Genomic DNA, 22,492 nt, shown 5'->3' with positions numbered 1-22,492 from the left:
AGGCGAATGTAGTAGCGGGTGCTAGCGATGGGCAGAAGGCTATAGCAGCATGGCTGTGGGCGATGATGAGTAGCAAGTGATAATGGAGACTATGGGTATAAACGAGTCAAGTCTAGCTCAAGTTAGGGGGTGTTCGAACTCAACTCGTGAGTCAAATATCAAACTCAAACTCGAGTCAAGTTTAAAAGCTGAACTTGAGCTCGACTCGCGATACTGTAATGAGTCATCGAGCTGCTCGTCTGGCTTTCCTGCTCTATTATTTATTTTCTAGCCCAGCTTTGTAGCCCGGCTTTGCATGTATAGAAAGAAGCAGCTACCACATTGAGAGAAAAAAAGGCTGCAGCATCAACATAATGCTTTTTATTATATTATTTGTGAGGAAAGAAGGCTGCCAACATTTATTAGCATTTATTAGCATTGGTATTTGAGAGAAGACTTTTGAATTTATATATATATATATACAGTAAACAATTAAAGATTATCAACTATAGATTCCTCCTTTAAAATAGACATAAAGGAAGGAGGAATCTTGTCTAAGTTGACATCTTCCCAAATAAAAGAACTCAAAATGCCGTAGTTAGCACATAAATCCGCTAACTTATTGCATCTTCTATCCACACAATTGAAAATAACATGTTCAAAGCCATAAAAGAGATCCAAATTACCATGTTTAGAAGTTTCTTTTTGTTGAGATTTTTGCAAGAAATCCATCACATTAGCATTGTCTCCTTCGATTATCATGCCTTTATATTTCAACATCCAATCCTTGATTACTTCCTTGAAGGATTGAGTAGCAAGAAGCTCCAAAGTAGAAATATCCCAATGAACATAAGGCTTACCAAAGGCCAATAAAAATCTCCCGTTGAAATCACAAACTACACCGCCTATTCCAGCTTTATAGGAAGTTAGTAATGAAGCATCCACATTGACCTTAAGCCAATCGGGTGGAGGGGAATACCAATGATTGTTAAACAGCCTTGAAGGCTAATTAATATCCCATCTTCCCAAGATTCTACTAAACCCTTGAGCCATGAAAGAGGAGAAACTCACTGCTTTAGCTCCAATAACCGAAGCACTATCTTCTTTTTCATTATGAATTAAATTATTCCTGGACTTCCAAGAGAAGAACACCAAGTTGCAATACAAGTTGATCATAAATGAACCTTGTTTATTCATCCAATTACTGCACTATGTTAGAGAATAAAAAACAGGAAAAAGAAAACCCCATTTACCGACTTGGATGATAACATCTCTCAGTTCTGAGCATCTAGCCACAATGTGATCAATGTCTTCATCTTCAAGACAACTTCCCGGACAAAGCTTACAGCTGTGAAGTCTTCTTTGTTCTAACATCTTATTAGTGGGAATGGCCTTATTAAAAATCCTCCACCAAAATATCTCAACCCTTGGGTTAAGTTTAGCATTTTTAATCCAACTCCAATAATGCTTGCTGCCACTATTTGCTTTATTTTTACCAGAGATCATTGCTGAAATTGATTTACCATTCAACTTGAATAACAATTCAAACTTGTCTTCAATTGACTCCTTGTTAATCTTGATAAGAGAAATAAGGTTAACTAACTCATCTCCCATATAATCTCTCAATGCTTCCACCTTCCATTATAGATAAAGTTAGAAACCAAAAAACTACAGTCATCATTTGGTTTAATAAACGTTGGCCATTCGTTCAATTTTTTATCTAGAATCCATGTGTCTTTATAAATATCAATGTTCATTCCATTAGTTACCTGCCGCCTGATAATTGAATTAAGCGACTTGCCTCCTTCAAAGATGATTTTTGCAGCCGAAGAACTCGTTCTCCTTGAACCTCCTTCTTTTAGAACATTTCCATATCTCGGATACAAGGCTTAATGAAGCAAAGACTCCTTATTAACCATGTATCTCCAAGCCAATTTAGCTCTCAATGGCCCTACAATACTAGAGCAAGAGTGCAGTCCTCTACCTCCCCAATCCAAAGGAAGGCACATAACATTCTAATTCACATAATGGATACCATATCTACCATTAGATTTATTCCATATAAAATTCTTGCATATCTTATCAATTTCATTAAGAATGCTTTTAGGCACCAAAGAGTTAGTACTATGAAAGATTGCAAAAGATAAAAGGATGGGTTTAGATAACAAAATCTTTCCAGCCAAAGAAATCATCCTTCCTCCCCAAGTATTAGTCATCTTCATGGCTTTGTCAATCATAAAATGGTAGTCTTCCTTGACCAGTCTTCTTGTGGCTAGTTTAATACCAAGATAATTTAGCTCTTTAGAAGCTTTGAACCCCATGATCCGAGCTACAATCTTCCTCTTCCTTCTATTTACCATTTTACCAAAAATCATGCATGATTTATTGAAGTTGATTCTTAGGCCGGACCAACCACAAAAGCTCTTAACAATAGCTTTAACTTCCTTCACTACCTTTATATTTGTTTCTGAGAAGATGATCACATCATCAGCATATAGTAAATGTAAGATTCTCGGGCCCCTTGAATTCAGCTGAATACCAATAGTATCCTCCTTTTGTTTAAAAGCATTAGAGAGCAATTGAGCACAAATAATAAAAAGGAAAGGAGACAAGGGACAACCTTGTCTAAATCCACTCTTTCCTTCAATCCAATTAGATTGATTACAATTGATAATAGAGAACTTTGAATCTTGAACACACTCCAAAATGAGGCTAGAGAATTTAGAAGGAAATCCAAAATACTCCAAGGATTTCCTTAAGGTAGGCCATCCCATTGAATCATAGGCATGTTCCATATCAATCTTAAAGGTCACCAAACCTTTTTAGGATTTTGAGTTCTTGAGTTTATGCATTACCTCTTGTGCAAGAAGCACATGATCTGAAATAGATCTACCTTTCAAGAATGCAACTTATTCTTCAGAGATCAATTTCGGTATAATCAAAGACATTCTGTTTAAAATGACTTTTAATGCTACTTTATAAACCGAGTTACATAAACTAATTGGTCTAAAGTTAGATGGAACCAAAGGATTGAAAACTTTAGGAATGAGCACTATAATAGTTTCTTTCCACATAGGATCCATGATCGAAGAGACTAAAAAATCATTAATAGCATTCCAAAAGTCTAATTTAATAATGTCCCAATAAGCTTTTAGGAATGAAAAGGTAATTCCATCATTACCTGGAGAAACATTGCAGCCACCAGATTTGATCACATCCTCCACTTCCTCCAACGAAAAAGCTCTGTCCAAAATTTCTCTATCTTCATCTTCCAGGGAATGCCACGGTATAGGCCAGTTGTCCAAGCTGCAATCTCTAGTCTTCCATTTATCTTTAAAGAATTTGATGATGACATTTTCAATACCTTGTTGATCTTCCAAGATTTCCCCTTATTTATTCTTAATTTTAGCTATGAAATTTGAGTTTCTCCTTGCCGAGGCAAAAGTCTGAAAAAACTTAGAGTTTCGGTCACCTTCCATCATCCACTTAATCTTTTGCTCTTTATCTCCATCAAGTCTCCAATCTAGCTAGAGTGGAATTAAGTTCTTCCACTTTAACTTTGAGAGTCCAGCACTCTTCTTTCGAGAGAAAACCTTCAACAGCCTCTTTGGTTTGTAAATCCTCTATTTGTTTCAGCAAATCCTCCTTTAAAGAGTAGAGGTTCTTCATTTTAGCCTTATTCCAATAGAATAAGGCTTTAAGACTTCTTTTCAACTTAGAATTCAGAATCTGAGAATAATTTCCTGCACAGCGTTTTGTCCAAATGCCTTTAACAACAGCTGCCGAAGCTTTGCTAGATGCCCAAATGTCTTCAAATCTCAAAATCTTTTTGGTGGAATGAAGCTTCATTACATTAAGCAGGATCGGACAATGATCAGAAGCAATGCGAGCTAAGTGCCTAACCACCAAATGATTGGAGGAATTAACATCAACCGAATTCAAGAGACACCTATCAATCCTCTCAAGAATTCTATCCACACCTTTTTGGTTATACACCAAGTAAATTTAGGTCCAACATAACCTATTTCATGAAAATCATGACAAGATAGAAACTCCTTCATTTCTTTTGATCCAAGGGAAAACTTAAATCTTTTCCCTCCTCTTTTGTCCTATTTAGAAAGAACACAATTGAAATCCCCACCTACCACCATCTTGATTTCATTTGAAGAATATCTTCCCAAGCCATCCCAAAGAGATCTCCTTCTATAAACATCTTTGTTTCCATAAACAGTAGCAATCCTCCATTTGCACTTGTTAGAAACTTCCAAGTCTCCAACAATCACTTGTGAAGAAGCTTCCAAAAGTTGAAAATTTACAACATTAGACTTCCATAACACTAGAATCCCTCCTGATAAGCCTTCAGCTAGGACTTGAAAAAAATCTCAATCATTTCCAATAAGAAGATCAACATCCTTCCTATCAAAATAGGAAATTTTGGTTTCCAATAAACCAATGAAGAAAACCCCATGCTCCTTAACAACCTCCTTTAAGTATAGAGAAGCCCTTCTCTTTCTAGCTCCTCTACAATTCCAAAATAAAATGGAAGAATTCATAGATTAAGAGGGGAATGAATCCCCGCCTTATCTTTACAATCCACTTCAGCTCTTCTACTTCTAGGAATCAAATTAATTGGTCCCAAACTTTTAAGTTGTTTAGAGCCTCTCTTTTTGGCATTAGAAGAAATAGCTTCCTTTGCTTCTATATTACCCTTCTTCTCACTGACAATAGACTTGAGGCTGAATTCTTCAATTTTTTTCACAACTTCCTTATCATTAATAATGGAAGCAGATTCCTCATCCTTAACCACTATCTCACCCTCTTCCACCAAACCATCTAATAAATTGAATTTATTAGCAAAAACAATACTGGAAGAAGAATTAGACATACCAGGTTCAGAATTGATAACATTCCCTTTGCTATCTTGAATAGGAGCCTTCTCAGATTCAATCATGTCATTAACATGATTTATGATTCAATGATTTCTCCAGCTTTATCATTAACATGATTTATATAGTCGTTTTGTGGTATAACAGTAACAGATTCCACTTTCTTGCTCACCCATTTCTCCTTAAGCTCCTGAACATTCTTCTTATACCCAGAGCTTTTGAATCTATTCTTCCCATAGCTTACAAGTAACCATGGCCCATAGCCTTCTTTTGATAATGCTGTTCCAGCCGGTTTGAGCACTTTAGAAGGACCTTCCTCCATATTTATACTAGAATTCCCAGCATTTACAAAATTCTCTTTTATAACATAATCCAAGCAATTACCCTTCAAATGGCCAATCTTGCCACAAGAGAAACAAAAATTTGGTAGTCTTTCATACTCAATTTTTTGATAGAATCTACCATTAGAACCTTCCACCCAAACTCCAAGAGGAAGTTGAGTGTCCAAGTTGATACGAACACACACCCTTCCAAACTCCCTTCTTCCCCATTGGAACATGTTTCCATCAATCATATAAGGTTTGCCAATCATTGAAGCAATTCTACAAATGTTGATTTCATCCCAACATTGTAAGGGTAGGTTAGGCATCGTAATCCAAATATGAGCCGTTAAACCTTTTAAAGAGGTAGGTGAGAAGGTAGAAGACCATCTATCCATCCTAATAATCTTTCCATTGACAAACCAAGGCCCTTTAGAAAAAACTTGCTCCAAGGATTCTTTTTCATGAAAGGAGCATAGTATCCAATCATGTCCAAGCATAGTGAGATGAAATTTTCCAAACGAAGTCCATTGCCTCCTCAATTCTGTGCTTACCACTGGAAATGGTACATTACTTCCAAAAACTTTAATAACCAATGAGTTTTGAAGACTCATAGAATTTTCCAATTCTTTCTCCTCGTGCAATTTAACTGTATAACCATCTTCAGATAAAAAAATTCCCTAAGTCCAGATCTTGGACTTTAATGTTCCCTTTCTTGCTCCACACATTTTGCTGGATTGCTGGCATAGGTCTAATATTGACCTCATTCAAGGATTCTTCACATCTTCCCAATTCTCCAGGGTCACATTCTCTAACTCTGATCAAATCAGACTTGTTCAATACGTCATTTTCAAATCTCCCTGCATCTGGATTTTCAGTTGAAATAATTTCAGAATTTTTCAGGAGTTGCAGATTGGCTTCACAACCTACTTTGTCTTCAACATTAATAGCAGCATTTCTGTCAGATTTCTCCATATTTGAATGAGTTACTCCAATGTTTTTACTCAGATTCCTTTCAGAAGGAATAACATTTCCTTTCTTCAGCAAAACTGGGAAATTTTCATCTTTATAATGAAAATTCGCAGAATCTTCAATCATCAACTCTTTACCCTTACCAATGACTTCAGGAAATTTCTTCGACGTTGTTAGCAGTCCTCCCTCGTTGATAATCAATGGCATTCCAGATCTAACTTTCTGAATCGATCCTTGAACAATACCAGGTCTTCCATCTCCAAAAGCCGACGGGGAAGACTAAAATGATTTAACTGGAACGTGAGATCCTCCCACCGGAATACGACGAATATCCACTGGTTTGCCGGCTGAAGGTGGCCGGCGACCTTCTGACGCCATACAAAAATTACGGAACTCTCGCTGTTTTGAAGATTTGAATTCCAACGAATAAAACTCAGACTCTCTCTCTCTAGCTTTCTCTCTCTACCTCATGCGGAGAGAACAACGAACAAAACTGTTTTGAATTTTTATATGAAGCTGCCATTTTGGGAGAAAAAAATGCCATCAAACTTAATTTTTTTAACTTAATTTATTACTTTTAAGTATAATAAAAATATTAGCTCAAAATACTATTTTCTAGCAGGCTCGCGAGCTCATGAGCTCACGAGCCTAGCCTCAACAAGCTCAAACTCGAGCTCGCATTCGAGCTCAAGCTCGGCTCTTGAGCTCAATAAGCTTAGCTCACGAACCCATAAAAGAGTTGAGCTCGAACCAGCTCGCAAGCTGGCTCGGCTCACTTACACCCCTAGTGGAGACAGAGGCCACCGTGGGTGGCCAAAGAAGCACTTGAGCGGTCTAAAGTGTTCTCGCTCAAATTGGGTGAGAATGCTTTACCTCAAAAATGAAATAAAATAGAATACACTTCATTTATATAACTTTACCATGAATTTATTTTTCACTAACCAAAAAATAAAAAGTGAAAAAATAATGCATTTAAAAAAAAGTAATGCATTTACTTTACTTTTCATTTCCTTTTCTTCTAACCTGACAGCCCTAAGACCATCTCTCGTTAGAGCAAGACAATGATGTGACTTACATAGGTAAAGCTATTCAATTATATGCCGCTCCAACCTTAATTCTTAAAACTCTTATCAATGAAGTTTAAGCAAGTCCTAATGGAGCTCGCTAGGATAAGGCATTGAAAAAATTAAGAAATGTGCTATATTATGTAAATATTAAAATTTATGTGTTAACTATATAAATGGAAAAAATGATGAGTGCCCTGTATGTAATTTCCCCTTTATGGAAACATGTAGTATTAATTATATTTTGATATAATTATAAAACTATAAAATTGATAAAAATTATTATTAACTATTAACATAATAATATTAAATTAAATAAATTTACATGTTTATTTATTTATTTTTTTAATGAATAAATTTGAAGTTAATAGATAAACTCAATTGTTTTATGAATAAATTTGCAGATGATATATGGATTTTTGTTTTATGTTTTAAATAATAAAATTTATTTTGAATATTAGGATGTTCTTAAATTTGAGTTTTTATATTTTTATCAAAATTTTGTTTCAAACATTATTTACTTTTAAAATTTTAGGAGGGTATTTTAAATAATTAGATCACCTTCGGTTGAGATTAGCTTTCAATATGACCATCATTGTGGTGTTATCGTAACAACTTGGAAATTATTGCATTTCATAAGCATTTCAAGGCTTTTGAAGGTTTAGAGTCCCTTTCTGTTTATATAAACATTCAACATGGTCAGCATCGGGGATTAAATAATTTGTATATTTGTTATTTAAACCATGTCGATTCTGTTTGCATATTAACAGAAGATTGGGTTTAATATCAATTTTATGTCTTTAGTAGTGAACTTTTTTTTACTAGACCTTGAAGGTCTAATATGAACTTATAAAATCAAATACTCTAGTCGACGCTACGATCATATATTTGTTAGTAGTTCAAGTCATGTTAACTCTAGTCTATTCGAACATGATGATTATAGTTGAACTTATGTTCACTTTTGACCCCCGTAGCAATCTCATATTTTATTTTTATCATTTTAGTGCATTTTGTCAAAACATATGTGAGGTTTAAAAAAAAAAATATGCACACTTATCGAAGTGGTGTCATGCCTTTTCAAGATGGTAACACTTTTCTCAGGGTAAATGATTGCTTCCCAAGGCTGCTGCACGTATCCTATATAGAAGTGTCGACACCATGCTCGGTGCATCATATTTAAATTTAAAAAATTATATTTTAATGCATGAAAAGGGCATTAAACATCTTCTGTCAACTTGTAAAAGTAGTGTAGATTCGGTGGCGTTTGAATTTCTCAAACTTCTTGGACTGATTGCACTTTTTTAAATGATAATACATTTCTGGAGGTCGGTAGATGCCCTTTTTTTTAATTGGCAAGAATGCACTTTTTTAGACAATGGACCTTTTAGAAGTTGAAAGCATTTCTTAAAATGATAAAATGTTTTTCAAATTGCTAATAAATTTCTTACATACGAATCATATTTTTAGAGATAACTATGCACTAGTCGAATTATTATTACATTTATAGTGACAGTAATGTATTCTTTGATTCGACAATTTATAAAATTGTATGCTTTCCTTGTCCTTCTTTTGATTTGGAGCTGTCCCATCAACTCTCACACTCATGCACTAAGTTATTTTATAATATTCAGACAATCTATTTTACAAAATATTGAAATTGGACTTTTTACAGATCTATAGAGTATGCCAACTCAGTAGCCCAATGTTTTGATTCATTTTCAAATCCCCATTTTACATGTGGTTCCTTGGAACTGATGTTATGAGAACAAATATATAGATGGGTCTTCTGAAGGCAATGACATTCATTTATCCTAAGACCATTTGAATCATAACATAAGTTAAATTAATTAAGAATTTTTTTATTTGATCAACTTTAGGAACATTTTTTTATCTTACATTTCCATCAACTACATGTAGCAAAGTTCCATCTTTGACCATGACAATATCTTGACTATGAAATTCTTTAAGATAACTTAGAAGATTGAACCCCTCTTTCTCAACTAAATTATTGGTTTCATAATATACTTGATTTGATCTCTTTGCACTAAAGGAGGATTTCAAAATAGAGGCTGAAAATTCTCTTTGCTCATAAAAAAAACTTGCATGTATTGAATTGAGTCCATTCTTTATAAGTTTCACATTAGAACTATTAAACATATATGGCAACGGATGACTGAGAAGATGCAGGAATTCCATATCTTATCAAAATATCAGTCCATAATCCATATATATTTTTAATGCGATTCAATTTATATAATTTAATTTTAATTTCTCAAAATTAAATTTAGATTTTAGATTTCAATTTTCCCTTAAATTATTCTATTCAAATATGTTCAGACAAAATTTTGGTAGTATCCTGACGTCTCCCCAGCGTAGGGGGAATCTATAGGGATTCAAAGCCTGCCTACCATGTCAAGAAAGGTATGCATGGTTGGTATCGGGTGATACTGCGGTCGTGGTCTTCAATCCCACCACGCCAAGAAAGGTGTGCATGGATCTTTGATATACATGCATGGAAGCTCTTAATTATCCCCACCGTGCTAAGAAAGTGCCCATAGGGTTTACTTGATTTATTATAGGTGTCACATCGATCTCCCTCCCACCACGCTAATAAAAGCATGCATAGGTGGTTCGCTCGTTGCGCGCAATCACTATAAATGAGATATGTATTTTAGAGTTTAGCAAGTGTTATACCTTGATGAACGAGGCTGCGACGACGATAACGGCAAGTTTGTGGCAAGGCTAAAGATTTTTATTACTTTTATATTTTTATATTTGTTATTTATTTTTATATATGTAAATGAAAATATATTGGAAAATAGAGAGTTTGGGATATTGAAGATGGCAAGATATTTTACTGTTTCTAGTCTGAGTGTGAGTTAAGGTGAGAAAGTAGGGGTTGTTTGGGTTGTTGGCTAGAGATAGAGAGTTATGTGTTAAGAACTATTTGCTTTTGTGACTATACAAGCAGCTGGAATTAGGGTTGTTGGATTAAGAGGTCTTGATATTGGTTGATTTCTAAGAGAAATGAGGTAGCAGGACGATGAGGAGTCGATTGATGAGGGAGTGGTTGGTTGGGGTCGTTTGCTGATGAAGAAAGGTTAGAGAGTAGTATTAGAGCATAATGATAGGTGATTAGTATATGAATAGATTAATAGTCTATGTATTGCAACGTGGCATCACGTTACTGGTTGTATGATCTTAATACTTGTATTGAGCTCTATATATATCTCTGTATAATATCGGTATAAGCAATGAATGAAATACACTTTGTTTCTCTCTGTCATCTTCTTCCTTCCTTTCTGTTCTTCTTGCATTCCGCTTAGGTTCTTGTTCTGAACAAGAACTGGAGATTCAGTCCATCAGATTCTTCATGGTATCAGAGCAGGTGCACTGAATCGCCGTCAACTATGAGTTCCGCTACGTCGCAAATCGGCGAACACCGGGAATCTGAAAATCTGGAAGATTATTTCATTCCTCCTACTCTAAAGTTTGTTGTCTCTAATCTCAAAAACATTGTTCCCATGCAACTAGCTTCTGATAACTATCCCCTATGGAGATCCCAAATTCTCAAAATCTTTAGGGCAAATGGGTTTGAAAGGTTTCTTGATTTTGCTGCTTCTCTTCCAGCGGAGAATCCCCCTCCAACGGACGGTAATACCAGTCCAAATCCTGCCTGTGCTCAATTTCTTCTTACCGATCAAAATTTGGCTGCTGCCCTTTGCTCAACCATTTCATCGTCTGTTCTTCCATACATAATCAATCTTGATTCCACAGCCCAAATTTGGAGTACCCTTGAAACCTTATTTCAAGCTACAAATAGATCCAAAGTTATCCAATTAAAGAATGAGCTCCACAATATTTCTATCAAGAACCTTACCATGTCTCAATACCTGGCGAAAATCAAATCTTTAGTCGATCGGATAGCTGCCCCTGGATCCACGATTGATCAAGAAGATATAATCCTTTACATTCTTAATGGTCTCCTATCATCCTATCAATCGTTCAAAACATCAATCCGAACGATGCTATCGCCGATTGGTTTGGATCAACTGTATTTGCTTCTTCTCAGTGAAGAAATTCACGTAGTTGTCGACGCTGCTCGCGCATCCCAACCCTCCGACGCAAATCTTGCTCTCTTCTCATCCAGATGCCACGGTAGAAGAGGTCGTGGAAGAAACACTAACTACCACAACAGGTCATCCTCCACATCTGCCGAAACGTGCCAAATCTTCCTCAAGAAAGGCCACTCTGCTTAGAACTGCTGGCACATACTAAATATGCAATATACACCAGCCCCCTCCGTCGACTACGAACAAAGCTCTGATTGCTACCGACGAAAAAACTCATACCAACTGGTATCTAGACTCTGTAGCTTCCTCGCATATCACCAATTCCTTGGCAACCTCCAGCTTTCTACGCCGTATCAAGGCTCCGACAATATTGTCATCGGCGACGGACGAGCAGTCAGCATTGCGCACGTCGGGGCTGGTTTGTTACTAACCCCATCTCGTAAGCTAGTTTTATCTAAAATATTTCATACACCAGCTTTGCAATATAATTTACTATCCATTTCTAGACTTACGAGCGATAATCGTATTTCCATAACATTTGACCCATCTGGTTTTGTCATTAAGGACATGATGACACAACAAGTTCTTCTACAAGGTCCCTGCAGTAATGGCATGTACCCCATTTAGGCATCGACATCTAGCTCAAAGAGTAAGGCGCTCACGGCTGCATCTCAAAAATTGGCTCTGTGGCATAGCAGACTTGGCCATCCCCATCAAAGGACCATGAACGCTATCTCTGCTTCCAATCCTCAACTTAGTATTACAAATGATTCACATATGTACTCTTACTGTAAAGAATCAAAAAGTCACAAACTCACTTTTGATACTTCTACTCATAGACAAAAATCTTTATTGTCTTTAATTCATTCTGATGTATGGGGACCTGCTCCCGTTACTTTCGTTCAAGGTTTTAGATATTACGTCATATTCATTGATGATTTTTCTAGGTTCACATGGATTTTTCCAATGCAAGAGAAATTTGAAGTTTTAAATATTTTCATGTTGTTTAAAAATCTTGTTGAAAATCAAATGTCTCACACTATAAAAACTCTTAGATCTGACGGAGGTACCGAGTATTGCAATCGTTCTTTTCAGCAGTTCTTGCAAGCTCATGGCATTGTACATCAACGATCATGCCCGTACAGGCCAGAACAGAATGGAGTAGCAGAAAGAAAGCACCGGCATATCATCGAAACCACCAGAACTCTTCTGCTTCAAGCTTTGGTTCCCTACATTCACTGGACCGAAGCTGTTCTTTCCTCTGTCTACTTGATTAACAGGTTGCCTTCTCCTACCACTAACAATATTTCTCTGTTTGAAATTATACATAAAACAACACCGACTTACAATCACCTACGAATCTTTGGATGCTAAATGCTTCCCTCTCACACCACCTCACTCTCGTCATATGTTTCAACCAAAAGATAAATCATGCGTGTCCTTAGGATACTTGGAGACATATAAAGGTTACAAATGCATGTATATTGCCACTAACAAAATCACATTCTCTAGACATGTTTTGTTTTATAAATGAAATGTTGTGTGTACCCAAATGGCAGTTACCCGCACAACTACACCTATTTCAAAATACCCCTGCATATGCACCGTAATTTATATACACATAAGTACATTAAAGGGGTAAATGCAATCATGACCCGCATGGGCCCCAGCGAGCATTTTATTGGTACACACATTACACCTAGGGATGCTGCGTGGGTCGATAAGTGAATTCAAGTTCGAACTCGATCCTTCTATACGGATTAATAAGAGTCGACCGAGTTCAAACATTCAAACAAATACACAGTCAAGGCAACCAGTATATTTGTTTTAATACATTCATATTATGTCTTCAAGGCCTATAATCAAGAGAATTCACTAATGAGGACATAAAGTCTACGAAACCCGATCCTCCTAAACAGATAAATAGGAGTAGATAGGGTTCGAACCATCAGATAAATATGTGGTCACGAAGTTGACTAAAATATTTATTTTATACATTCATATTAGGCCTTCAAGACCTTTAACAAAGAAAATTCCCAAATAAAGGCATGAAGCCCGAGAAACTCGATCTTCTATTGATAACTCGACAGAGTTGACAAGGTTCAAAATATAAATATTTTCAAATGACCCAAAACACCCCGATGATGGCCGTGTTGAATGCAGATCTTAACCGGAGGGGTTAATTTCAAATATCTTCAAAATGTCACTCCATAAAATCCAAGCCCCAAAATAAAAAATGTTTAAAATTGAAATCAAATCATTAACCACTTAAAATAAAATCCATCCACCCTCCGCAATAGTTTGCCGGGAATGACAAATTAAAATTTACTTTAGCTCACATAAAGCTAACACCTAGTCAAAAATATCACTATGATCCATTCTTAAACAGTCTCCTGCCAATAAAGATGTGGTACGTGTCCTATAACCGTCAGTTTTTCTGGCAAATGGCGCCACAGGATAAACAATTATGACCCGGGGCCCTCTGAACCAAGTAGTTTTTTTCGCCAAATGGCACCATAAAATACTGGTTATGGCCAGAGCCGATACGATCCTTAATGACATCAAATTATTGAGATATGAATCAATAGGATATGATCAATAGGGAACAAAGATCTCTAGCTAAGGAGGATTCAAATTTGTCCCCTTAGACAAATATTCACCCTGGATCTACAAGGACCCCTTAGACGAAGCAACCCATGACTGCCGATAAGGATCCTTTTGTCAGGTTGGGTCGACTATCTCCTCTGACTAAGTAGATCAGGGACCATGATGGCCCGGGACGACAAAACCATGGGATCTTGATCGGGTCTATCATCCATTCCCCCACCATACGCTTTAAGTCCAAGATGGTGAAATTTTTATTTTTAAATATCAATCCTTTCAAATCCCAAAACCCATTGCTGCTACTATATGCTAAATACAACATATCTACGGATATGATGTATTCATTGACGACTAGCCTTAATCGAAAGTTCTCTCGTGATCGGGAGGGATAATTAACTATAGGGGCTTGCGCCTATAGGAAACCAAAACTCAGATCATAAAGTCCTCATAAAATGAGGGTGAAATCTCTGGGTATTGTCTTATCTACAAACCTATCTTCCTTCCAAAATTTACACCGGAACTTAATTCCGTTAAAACTCTCTCGCTAAAAAGTAAAAGCATATCAGTGTGGAAGGAGGCCAGGGACAAATTTTTGGAGCCCACACCCGAACACATTTGCAAACTACTCAAATCCATCTATGGTCTAAAACAATCCCCATGACAATGGTTTCACAAACTTACTGACTTGTTATAGCTTCTCGGATTCAAATTTACCAAAGACGATCCCTCTTTACTTCTATACCATCAAGACAACATTCATATACTTGTACTGATATATGTATATGATATTCTTATTATAGGATCCAACCAAAACAAAATCAATTTGATTCTTCAACAACTGAATTCCAAATTAAGTCTCAAACAACTGGGAACATCTATCTATTCCTCGACATTCAAGTCACGAAAACTTTGGCCGCCTACTTCCTGTCCCAACAACACTATGCACATCAACTAATTCAAACAACCGGTTTCTCCAAGTGCAAACCAGCTCCCACACCCATATCACCACAACGAACCAAAGGTAAGACCGACAACACTCCCTTTTTCGATCCTCAATTTTTTAGGAAACTTGCAGGCTCTCTCCAATACCTATCCATTATAAGACCGGACATCACCTTCACCACAAACTCTATCTTCCAACACATGCACCAACCAACCAACAATGATTTCAAATAACTCAAACAGTTGCTAAGGTACATTCAAGGCACGATCAACTTCGGCACCCCCATCTCTTTCGATGATCTACAATTGCCAACCTATGCGGACGCCGACTGGGTAGCGGACACTGCTGACATAAAATCTACATTCGGTTTCTGCACCTTCCTCAACACCAATCTCATTTTCTGGACCGTCAAAAAGCAAGTTACATTAGCCAAATCTTCTACATAAGCAAAATACCGATCCATCTCGTCAACCACATTTGACGTTCTCTGACTCTGTCGCCTCCTCGCTGAACTGCACATTCAGCAACACGCTCCGACAAAAATCTACTGCGACAACACCTCCGCTATAGTGCTAGCCAACAATCCCTTCTTCCATGCGTGGACAAAGCACATCGTAATCGACAACCATTTCATAAGTGGACACATCAAGAATGGAGAAATCAACATATCTCACATCAGCACAACAGACCATATAGCAAACATCCTTACCAAACCTATGTCTGTCAATCAGTTCAACAATCTCTGAATTAAACATTCGCTCTTCGAATGATTAATTTGAGGGGGGACTGTTAGAACACTCTACACGTCAGCACTACATTTATTGGCTTTATTAATAAATGCTGACGTGTCTTCATTCCTTTCTTGAATTCTTGTATTACAAACTCTATATATGGTTATGTACGCTATTGTTTACTCAGGGAAAATGAATTTAGCTTTAGTCTGTTTCTTCTCCATTTAGTCTTGTCTCTTTCTCGCATCTTCTTTCTGCTTCAAGATCTCCAAGCCTCTCTTTGGCAAAGATCTTTCAGGGCACTCGTCGTTGGTGGATTATCCAACAATGCTCCAGTCAAGGTCGATCGATTCTACTACCCGGGAGCTTGCTGTGGGCTGAATTCTTTGGGTGGAATTCTTTACCGTGGGATTCATGACGCGCCTTGTGCGGCATCGTGAATTAGGATCACAACCATATGTAGTTCATTAAATAAATTAAGGATCTCTTCCACCTGCATAAGGTGTAAGAAACGTAGCAAATAACAACATAAACTGTAAACATATTTCATCTAAGGAAATTTTGGCGTTGTGAAAAAGTCGAGTAGTTTGAATGCTTCAAGCAAAAAAAATATTAAAAAAGAACAAGTTTTCAGTAGTCAGTTGCCAGATGAGAATCACACTGCCTAATTGGGAATCAAGTTGTGACCATATTACCCTAATTTATATTAACGCGAGGTTTTAGGAAGACATCTCAAGGAACTAGGTTACAAGAGTAATTCGAAGTCGCTATGATAAAGAATGAGCTTTCAATCGAGAAAATTTTAATCGCTAAAAATTCAATTGAAACTAAAGACTATTATCTTAAAAAGATAAAACGAGAGACTCTCATATTTACTGAGAAATCAAATACTTTAAAACATTTATTTTAGATTTCAATTATGATTGCATCTATTAATGAACAAACTTAGAGCCAATATGTATCCACTTAATCCAAAATTATATTAAAAAACAGTAGGTTATCCAAGCATCAATTTAGATGTTAATGTGTTCGATTAAAAGTATTCAGAATTGAGTAGTGAATGAATGAGAATGATATGCATACAGGTAAAATTTTTACGTGTGGTAATCGGATGTTCGGATGCTATTCAAAAGCGAAATATAACTCGCCACGCCACGTTTTACTGTGTGACAGATGACGTGACGCACCTTGATTCATCTCTGAATGATTCGATGACCGCACGCGATAATTTCTCATGCATATAATCCTTGTGACTAATCCCGCTAGTATAAACTCATTGTCACCTACTATTTACTATTGTTTCTTTTTATTGTTGAAGCTTCATAATTATTTATTTTGTTTAATTTATTGTTACATATTAGATACGATTATATGATTATTATATCAATTATTTTATTTTTAAATAAAATTATTTATTACAGCATCTAATTTAACTCCGATCAAATCATCAAAGCCTGGACTTAATTATTAAATCTTAAGTGGCTAAGAACTAAATAATAAAATTTAATCCAAACTAAGAGACCCAAGAGAGAATAAAAATATTCCCTTTAGTTTGGATCCAGACGAGCAATTAGTTGTATTAAAAGCCTTCAAAGTTAAATTACTACTTGATCACGTCTCTTCATTTGTCCCTTATCAATAATATATGAACCACTGAAAAACTCGGTCTAAGAAAAATCAATAATAATAAAGTAAGAATTATATTAAAGTTGAGAAGATAAAACAAAGTTCACCCACTTGCGTATTTAATTATACATCAAATCGAGAACACAAACAAGAGAAAGGCACAAAAATAACGCGATAATTGCAAAATATCGGGAAGGGTTTCTGAATCGGATCTGTTCACCAGCTGTGAAAGGAATCTGAGTTTCTCATCCTCCGCTACCGGCAGCGTCCCCCGATCCGCCACCACCAGGGCGAGGGCGAGGGTAATTAAGATTCATCTTCTCAAAGTAGCCTATGGAGAGAAGAGAGAGTGAAAGCAGAAGCTCGTCCTTTCCACAGCGGGCGGGCAGGCACGAGGGGCTGCGCGAGGCGGCAAGAAGCGGAAGCGGAAGGGCCGGTCGGGGTCGGCCGGCGCCGGCCGTGGGTCGAAGGAGAGGGAGGAGGTAGAGCGAGTGGTGTCGACGGAATCCGCCCAGCGCAAGCACCACCGAACGAAGCTGCTGGTTTCCACAGCCGATGCTGGCCCAGTGCCGGGTGCAGACTGCCTCCCAGAGCCGCTCGTCTTCTGCAAGAGATCGCCACCGCCGGCTCACGCAAGCCGAAGCTGCCAGCGACCTTGCGTCAGCCCTTTTGAGGATCTCGAAAACGAGGTCATCCCCTAGCTCCGGCGCTGCATCTTCCTTGGAAGGGGAAATAATCACTTCCCCTTCCTCTTGCTCGCCGCGGTCCAGTTTTGCTCTTTTTTCCTCGATCTCCGGCGGATCTCCGGCGTCCGATCCGTCTATCGGCCGCCGCTTCATCGACTTCTTACACGGTTGAGAAATGAAATTGCTCTCTGTTTCTCTCCTCTACCTTCGGACTACTCCTTTCTACAATGGTTTATTGGTCTTTAAGTAACAACAAGAGCCTGATCCTTAAGCCCTTTGTTGAATCCGTTCTGAAAAAAGACACGATAGAAGCAAAAAATTACGAGTTTGACCGGCTTTATGGCATTTTTCTTGGCGACAGTGGAAGGACTAATAGAAAGATAAAATCAGTTCGGCACTCGTCACGCCATTTGTTCTTTTATGAATTCTTAAATGACTAGAATATCCTTGGATTTTTGATTTTGTAGCTATCCACGCGGCCATTGATTGGTGCCGTGGGTAATTTTGCGGTTTTTTGCCATGAGAAATTATTTACTTTCCCATATATGTGAAAAATTGCCAGAATATTTTGGTAAATGCTAAATTAATTTTAAATTATTAAATTTATTTAAAAATGAGTGTAATATAAAATTTTATATATGTAATATTTTAGATATGTTTTGATTAAAATTATATCAAAATATTATTATATAATTTTCTCTCTATTTTTATCCACTTAAATATTTAATTAATTAGATTTGCAATTTTTTTTTTTAAATAGAGGACGTTCCCTTAAATTTAATTAGTTCAATTATTTCTAATTCTATAAAGAATAATTTTAATCTTATTTTTGAGCTATGAAAATTAAATATTGCAAGAAGTCAAAAATGTGAGAAAAGGGGACATAATGCAAAGTTAGATGGATGATTATAACATAAAGAATTTTGAGTTAAAAAAATTAGATAAAGATATTCTTATTAAATTTCTAATTAGGATAAATTTTATAAATTTATTTTAAAATTCATTCAAATTCATAAAAAATCAATATTATATTTTTCTTAAATCAAATAAAAATTCTAAAATTAAATGTGATCAAAGTTTAATCAAATTATTGAGATTAAAAATTTTCTTGTTAAATATATTAATTAATCGAATGTACTTAAAAAAGAAATTTAATTATAAAGTTACAACATTTCAAACTTGATGAGTTTATCTTCAACTAAAAATAGAAAAATAAATTACTATTTTAAAAATACTGATATTTAAAATTACGTTAAAACAATCAAATGAACCCTAATGTTTTCACATGTGAAAATTAGATTAATTTATAGCATTTAAAAAAAAGATTAATTTATAGCATTTTTTGTATTCGGAATAATTGAATTTAGCATTGCTTTAATACGGTTGTTGCATTAGTTGGACGCATGTGATTGCAGATGTTTGATGGATTACTTTTCGGTTATGGGTCCATAGGCACTTATTTTTTTAATAGAAGAATTCTAAACTCTTCTCCTTGTTGATTTCATACTAAAATGACTATGCATTCTTTAAGACGGCTTTCTTATTTATTTTCTTAAAAACTTTTTAATAAATAAAATTTAATTTAATTTTTTACTAAAAAGCAACTTTAAAATTCAATAAAAAAGTCATCAAAAACAAAATTTTAGTTGATTCAAAATAAATTCGCTAAATATGACACTTTCTTTTTTATTAATAAAATACTATGAATAACTAAATTAGTGAAATAATTTTGATAATGCACTATGTTATATATTATTATGGATTTGTTAAGGGTTTTTTAGGCATAGATCAAGGAAATTAAATAAACATTTTCAACAAGTAAATCACTTGCTATAGACACTATTGCAGGCTAGAATATACGCAGCGATAGAGTTGTAATTCTACGTCTTAGCATTACACAGATATCCATCTCAAACATAGAGAAGACAAGGCTTTTTTTCGTGGAACCATGGAAAAAGGGAAAAACCACGAGGCTTAGCCCAGTTGAAAAGATTTCACTAGAATTTGAGTTGAGTACAATGGGCTGATTCATCGTTGAGGGGGGTCATATTACAAATGTCAACCATATGGTTAAAGTTTAGTATTAAAATCTGGCGTCACTTGGAAGTTGGGGCATCAGTTAGTAGTCTGATAGTGACTTGGCAAAACTCTAGCGTCAGTTGATGGTCTGGCGGAGTTTAGGGCCTCAAGTAGTATCCGATGATGGCGAGGGACTCAAGTGGTGGTCTGGTGATGGCAAGGGCCTCAGGTGACGGTCTAGTGAAGGCGAGGGCCTCAGGTAGTGGTATAGTGAAGGCGAGGGCCTCAGGTGGTGGTCCGATGAACTCAAGCGGTGGTCGAGGAGGATCTTCTTCCTTCTCTTCCTTCTCTTCTCTTATTCTCTTCTTCACATTTTCTCTTCTTGCTGGGATCCCACTTCAAGAGAAATGAGGGGTCTAGTTATAGATTTCTAGAGTGGAAGGGCCCGTAAATAGGTGGGAGATCAAGGGTAAATGGGGAGTGGTTAGATGGATTGCCGATGTTGAATCCCTTGATCATGGACCGATTGATGACCATTTGAATGTTTTAGTGATGTCGGATTTTGGTGATATTGGGCTCATTGGATTTGTCTTGTCGAGTCGCTCGATTTGACTATAAGCACGTTATATTTGCAAACAGTTTGGTAGTCCAAATTGTGGTTCAAACCTTCCAACAGTGCTTCTAACTCTTGATTTGGACCCATTTAAGTTCGGATTGGGTTGAAATTGGTGTCGTTGGGTTCATATTCTCGAGTCGCTCAGTTAGACTATAAGTTTGCTGAAATCAAAGTTCAGATGCTATCAATTTTAATTTTGGAAGTTTCAAACTTGATTTTGCATCAAGATTCATGCCCGATCAAGATAAAGTTTTGATAACGTATCAGATGCCCCCTATTTCGGACGTCGTGGCTCCAGAAGTTCAAAAATATGCATTGTAGCATGTGGGAAATTTTTTGGGTAATTTGAAATTTGAGCGTAGTCCGATCATGGGCGTAGAGGTCTTGAATTGCTTTAAAAATATCAAAATTGTGTCCAGGACGTTGAAAAATGATTTTGGGGACCTCATAAACATCCCATTTGGCCTTTACATAGCCAAAATCTGACCCCAAAATGAAATGGGATGGAAATCCACCACTGGCCGCCGTTGCGCTGCCAGCCTCTACCATACAGTGCCGTGCCTGCAAGGTCGCCAGTGCAACTAGAGTCGCCGGCCCGCTAGGCTCGCGCCTGGCCCGACTCGCACACTGGCCCACACGCTCGTGCCTGGCCCGCATTGGCCCATCGACCGGCCCGCATGGCCGGCGCATGGTTAGCTGGTGGTTAGGTCAATTTTTTTTAAAGATATATCCTTTTTTTTTAACTTCCCTAACTCCTCCAACTTGCCCCTCACGCTTATAAATACTCCCCTTAGGGTATGAAAATTCACACCATCTCTTCTCCCTCCATTTTTTCAATTGAGGCATTCCCTTGACTCTATCCAAGCCCAAGGCCCCTCTCTGTGCAAGAAGGATCGGAGATCCCCCTTCTCCCCCTAATGCCCTTCATGTCTTCTTTCAATTGAGGTATTACCTTGGCCCTGTATGGGTGGTATCCCTCATCCAAGCTTAAGACGCCTCTCTTTGCAAGAAGGTGATCCTCACTTATTCAATTGCACGACCCCTCCTTACACAGGAGTAATGTCTGGTGACCTCCTTCCATCTAGAGATCCTATGATCAGGGGAGACCCTTTAGAGCGGAGGCTAAATAAGTAAGTGAGGGCAGATGAGATAGCGTCCACTATTACGAGTGACTTTCTAATCATTTTCTGAAAGAATTTTCATTTTTCGAATGATGTGCTGGCGACTGTCCCTAATAGGTTCGATCGGGTTGGACTTCCTCCTCCTGGGTATTTGACTGTTTCTGATACCAGTTTACGAGCGGGATTACGCTTTCCACCTCATGTGGAGCTGATCAAAATTTCATGGTTGTGAGGGGTGAGCTTATCCCAATTTTCATACAGATCCATGTCGGTGACTGTGGGGTTGATTTCACTATTTAGAGATCGAGAAGCTATTCTGACACTTGAGCACCTTTCATAGATAGGTCGACTCACCAGTGACATACATGGGTGTGTAAGATTTAGATCTAAATGGTTGAATTTGCATACCCATGATTCTTGAAAGAGCTGTGCCAACACATTTTTCTTTATGAAAAATGATTGGGGTCTGATTGAGAAGTGGGGGAAGATGGAGGATCTGCCAGCCCCTCTACATGTCGAGGAAGAATACATAATGAGGATCCTCAAAGTTTCATACATAAAACATCTTCTGTATAAGGTTCGTTCCATGAGTAGATATAAAGAGGAAGAATTCTTTATTTAAGGTCGGGTTGTCATTTCATGCTGGGAGGTCGGATGCAAGTATGTGGAAGCTATCTTCCAAGGTTCCCGAACCCCTGCCCCAGCTTCAAAGGTGGCTCCTATATGATCGGTGAGAGGCCCTCAAGTTTTGAAGAAGATGAAGTTAGAGGGGAATGCGATGACTACCGACAAGGATCTACCTAACTCTTCTCCTACCAAGTTTCACATCCTTGGGGATGTCTTGAACCATCA

The 22,492-nt window shown here is 37.1% G+C and overlaps 1 protein-coding gene across 1 annotated transcript; it reads right to left on the bottom strand.

The window, feature by feature from the left end:
• Positions 1–17,249: 17,249 nt before the first annotated feature.
• LOC110116382 (F-box protein GID2) lies at positions 17,250–18,130 on the bottom strand. The gene has a single exon (XM_020849924.2). The coding sequence runs from the start codon at positions 18,035–18,037 to the stop codon at positions 17,444–17,446; it is 594 nt and encodes a 197-aa protein (XP_020705583.1). The 5' UTR covers positions 18,038–18,130; the 3' UTR covers positions 17,250–17,443.
• Positions 18,131–22,492: the final 4,362 nt, after the last annotated feature.

Source organism: Dendrobium catenatum, unplaced genomic scaffold, assembly GCF_001605985.2.
Source record: "Dendrobium catenatum unplaced genomic scaffold, ASM160598v2 fragScaff_scaffold_1384, whole genome shotgun sequence".
Classification (NCBI taxonomy): domain Eukaryota; kingdom Viridiplantae; phylum Streptophyta; class Magnoliopsida; order Asparagales; family Orchidaceae; genus Dendrobium; species Dendrobium catenatum.
This window is presented reverse-complemented; position numbering and strand designations above follow the sequence as displayed.

What these genes read in the sequence shown, in the direction of transcription:
- LOC110116382 (XM_020849924.2), bottom strand. Translation starts at nt 18,037, where the DNA reads ATGAAGCGGCGGCCGATAGACGGATCGGACGCCGGAGATCCGCCGGAG.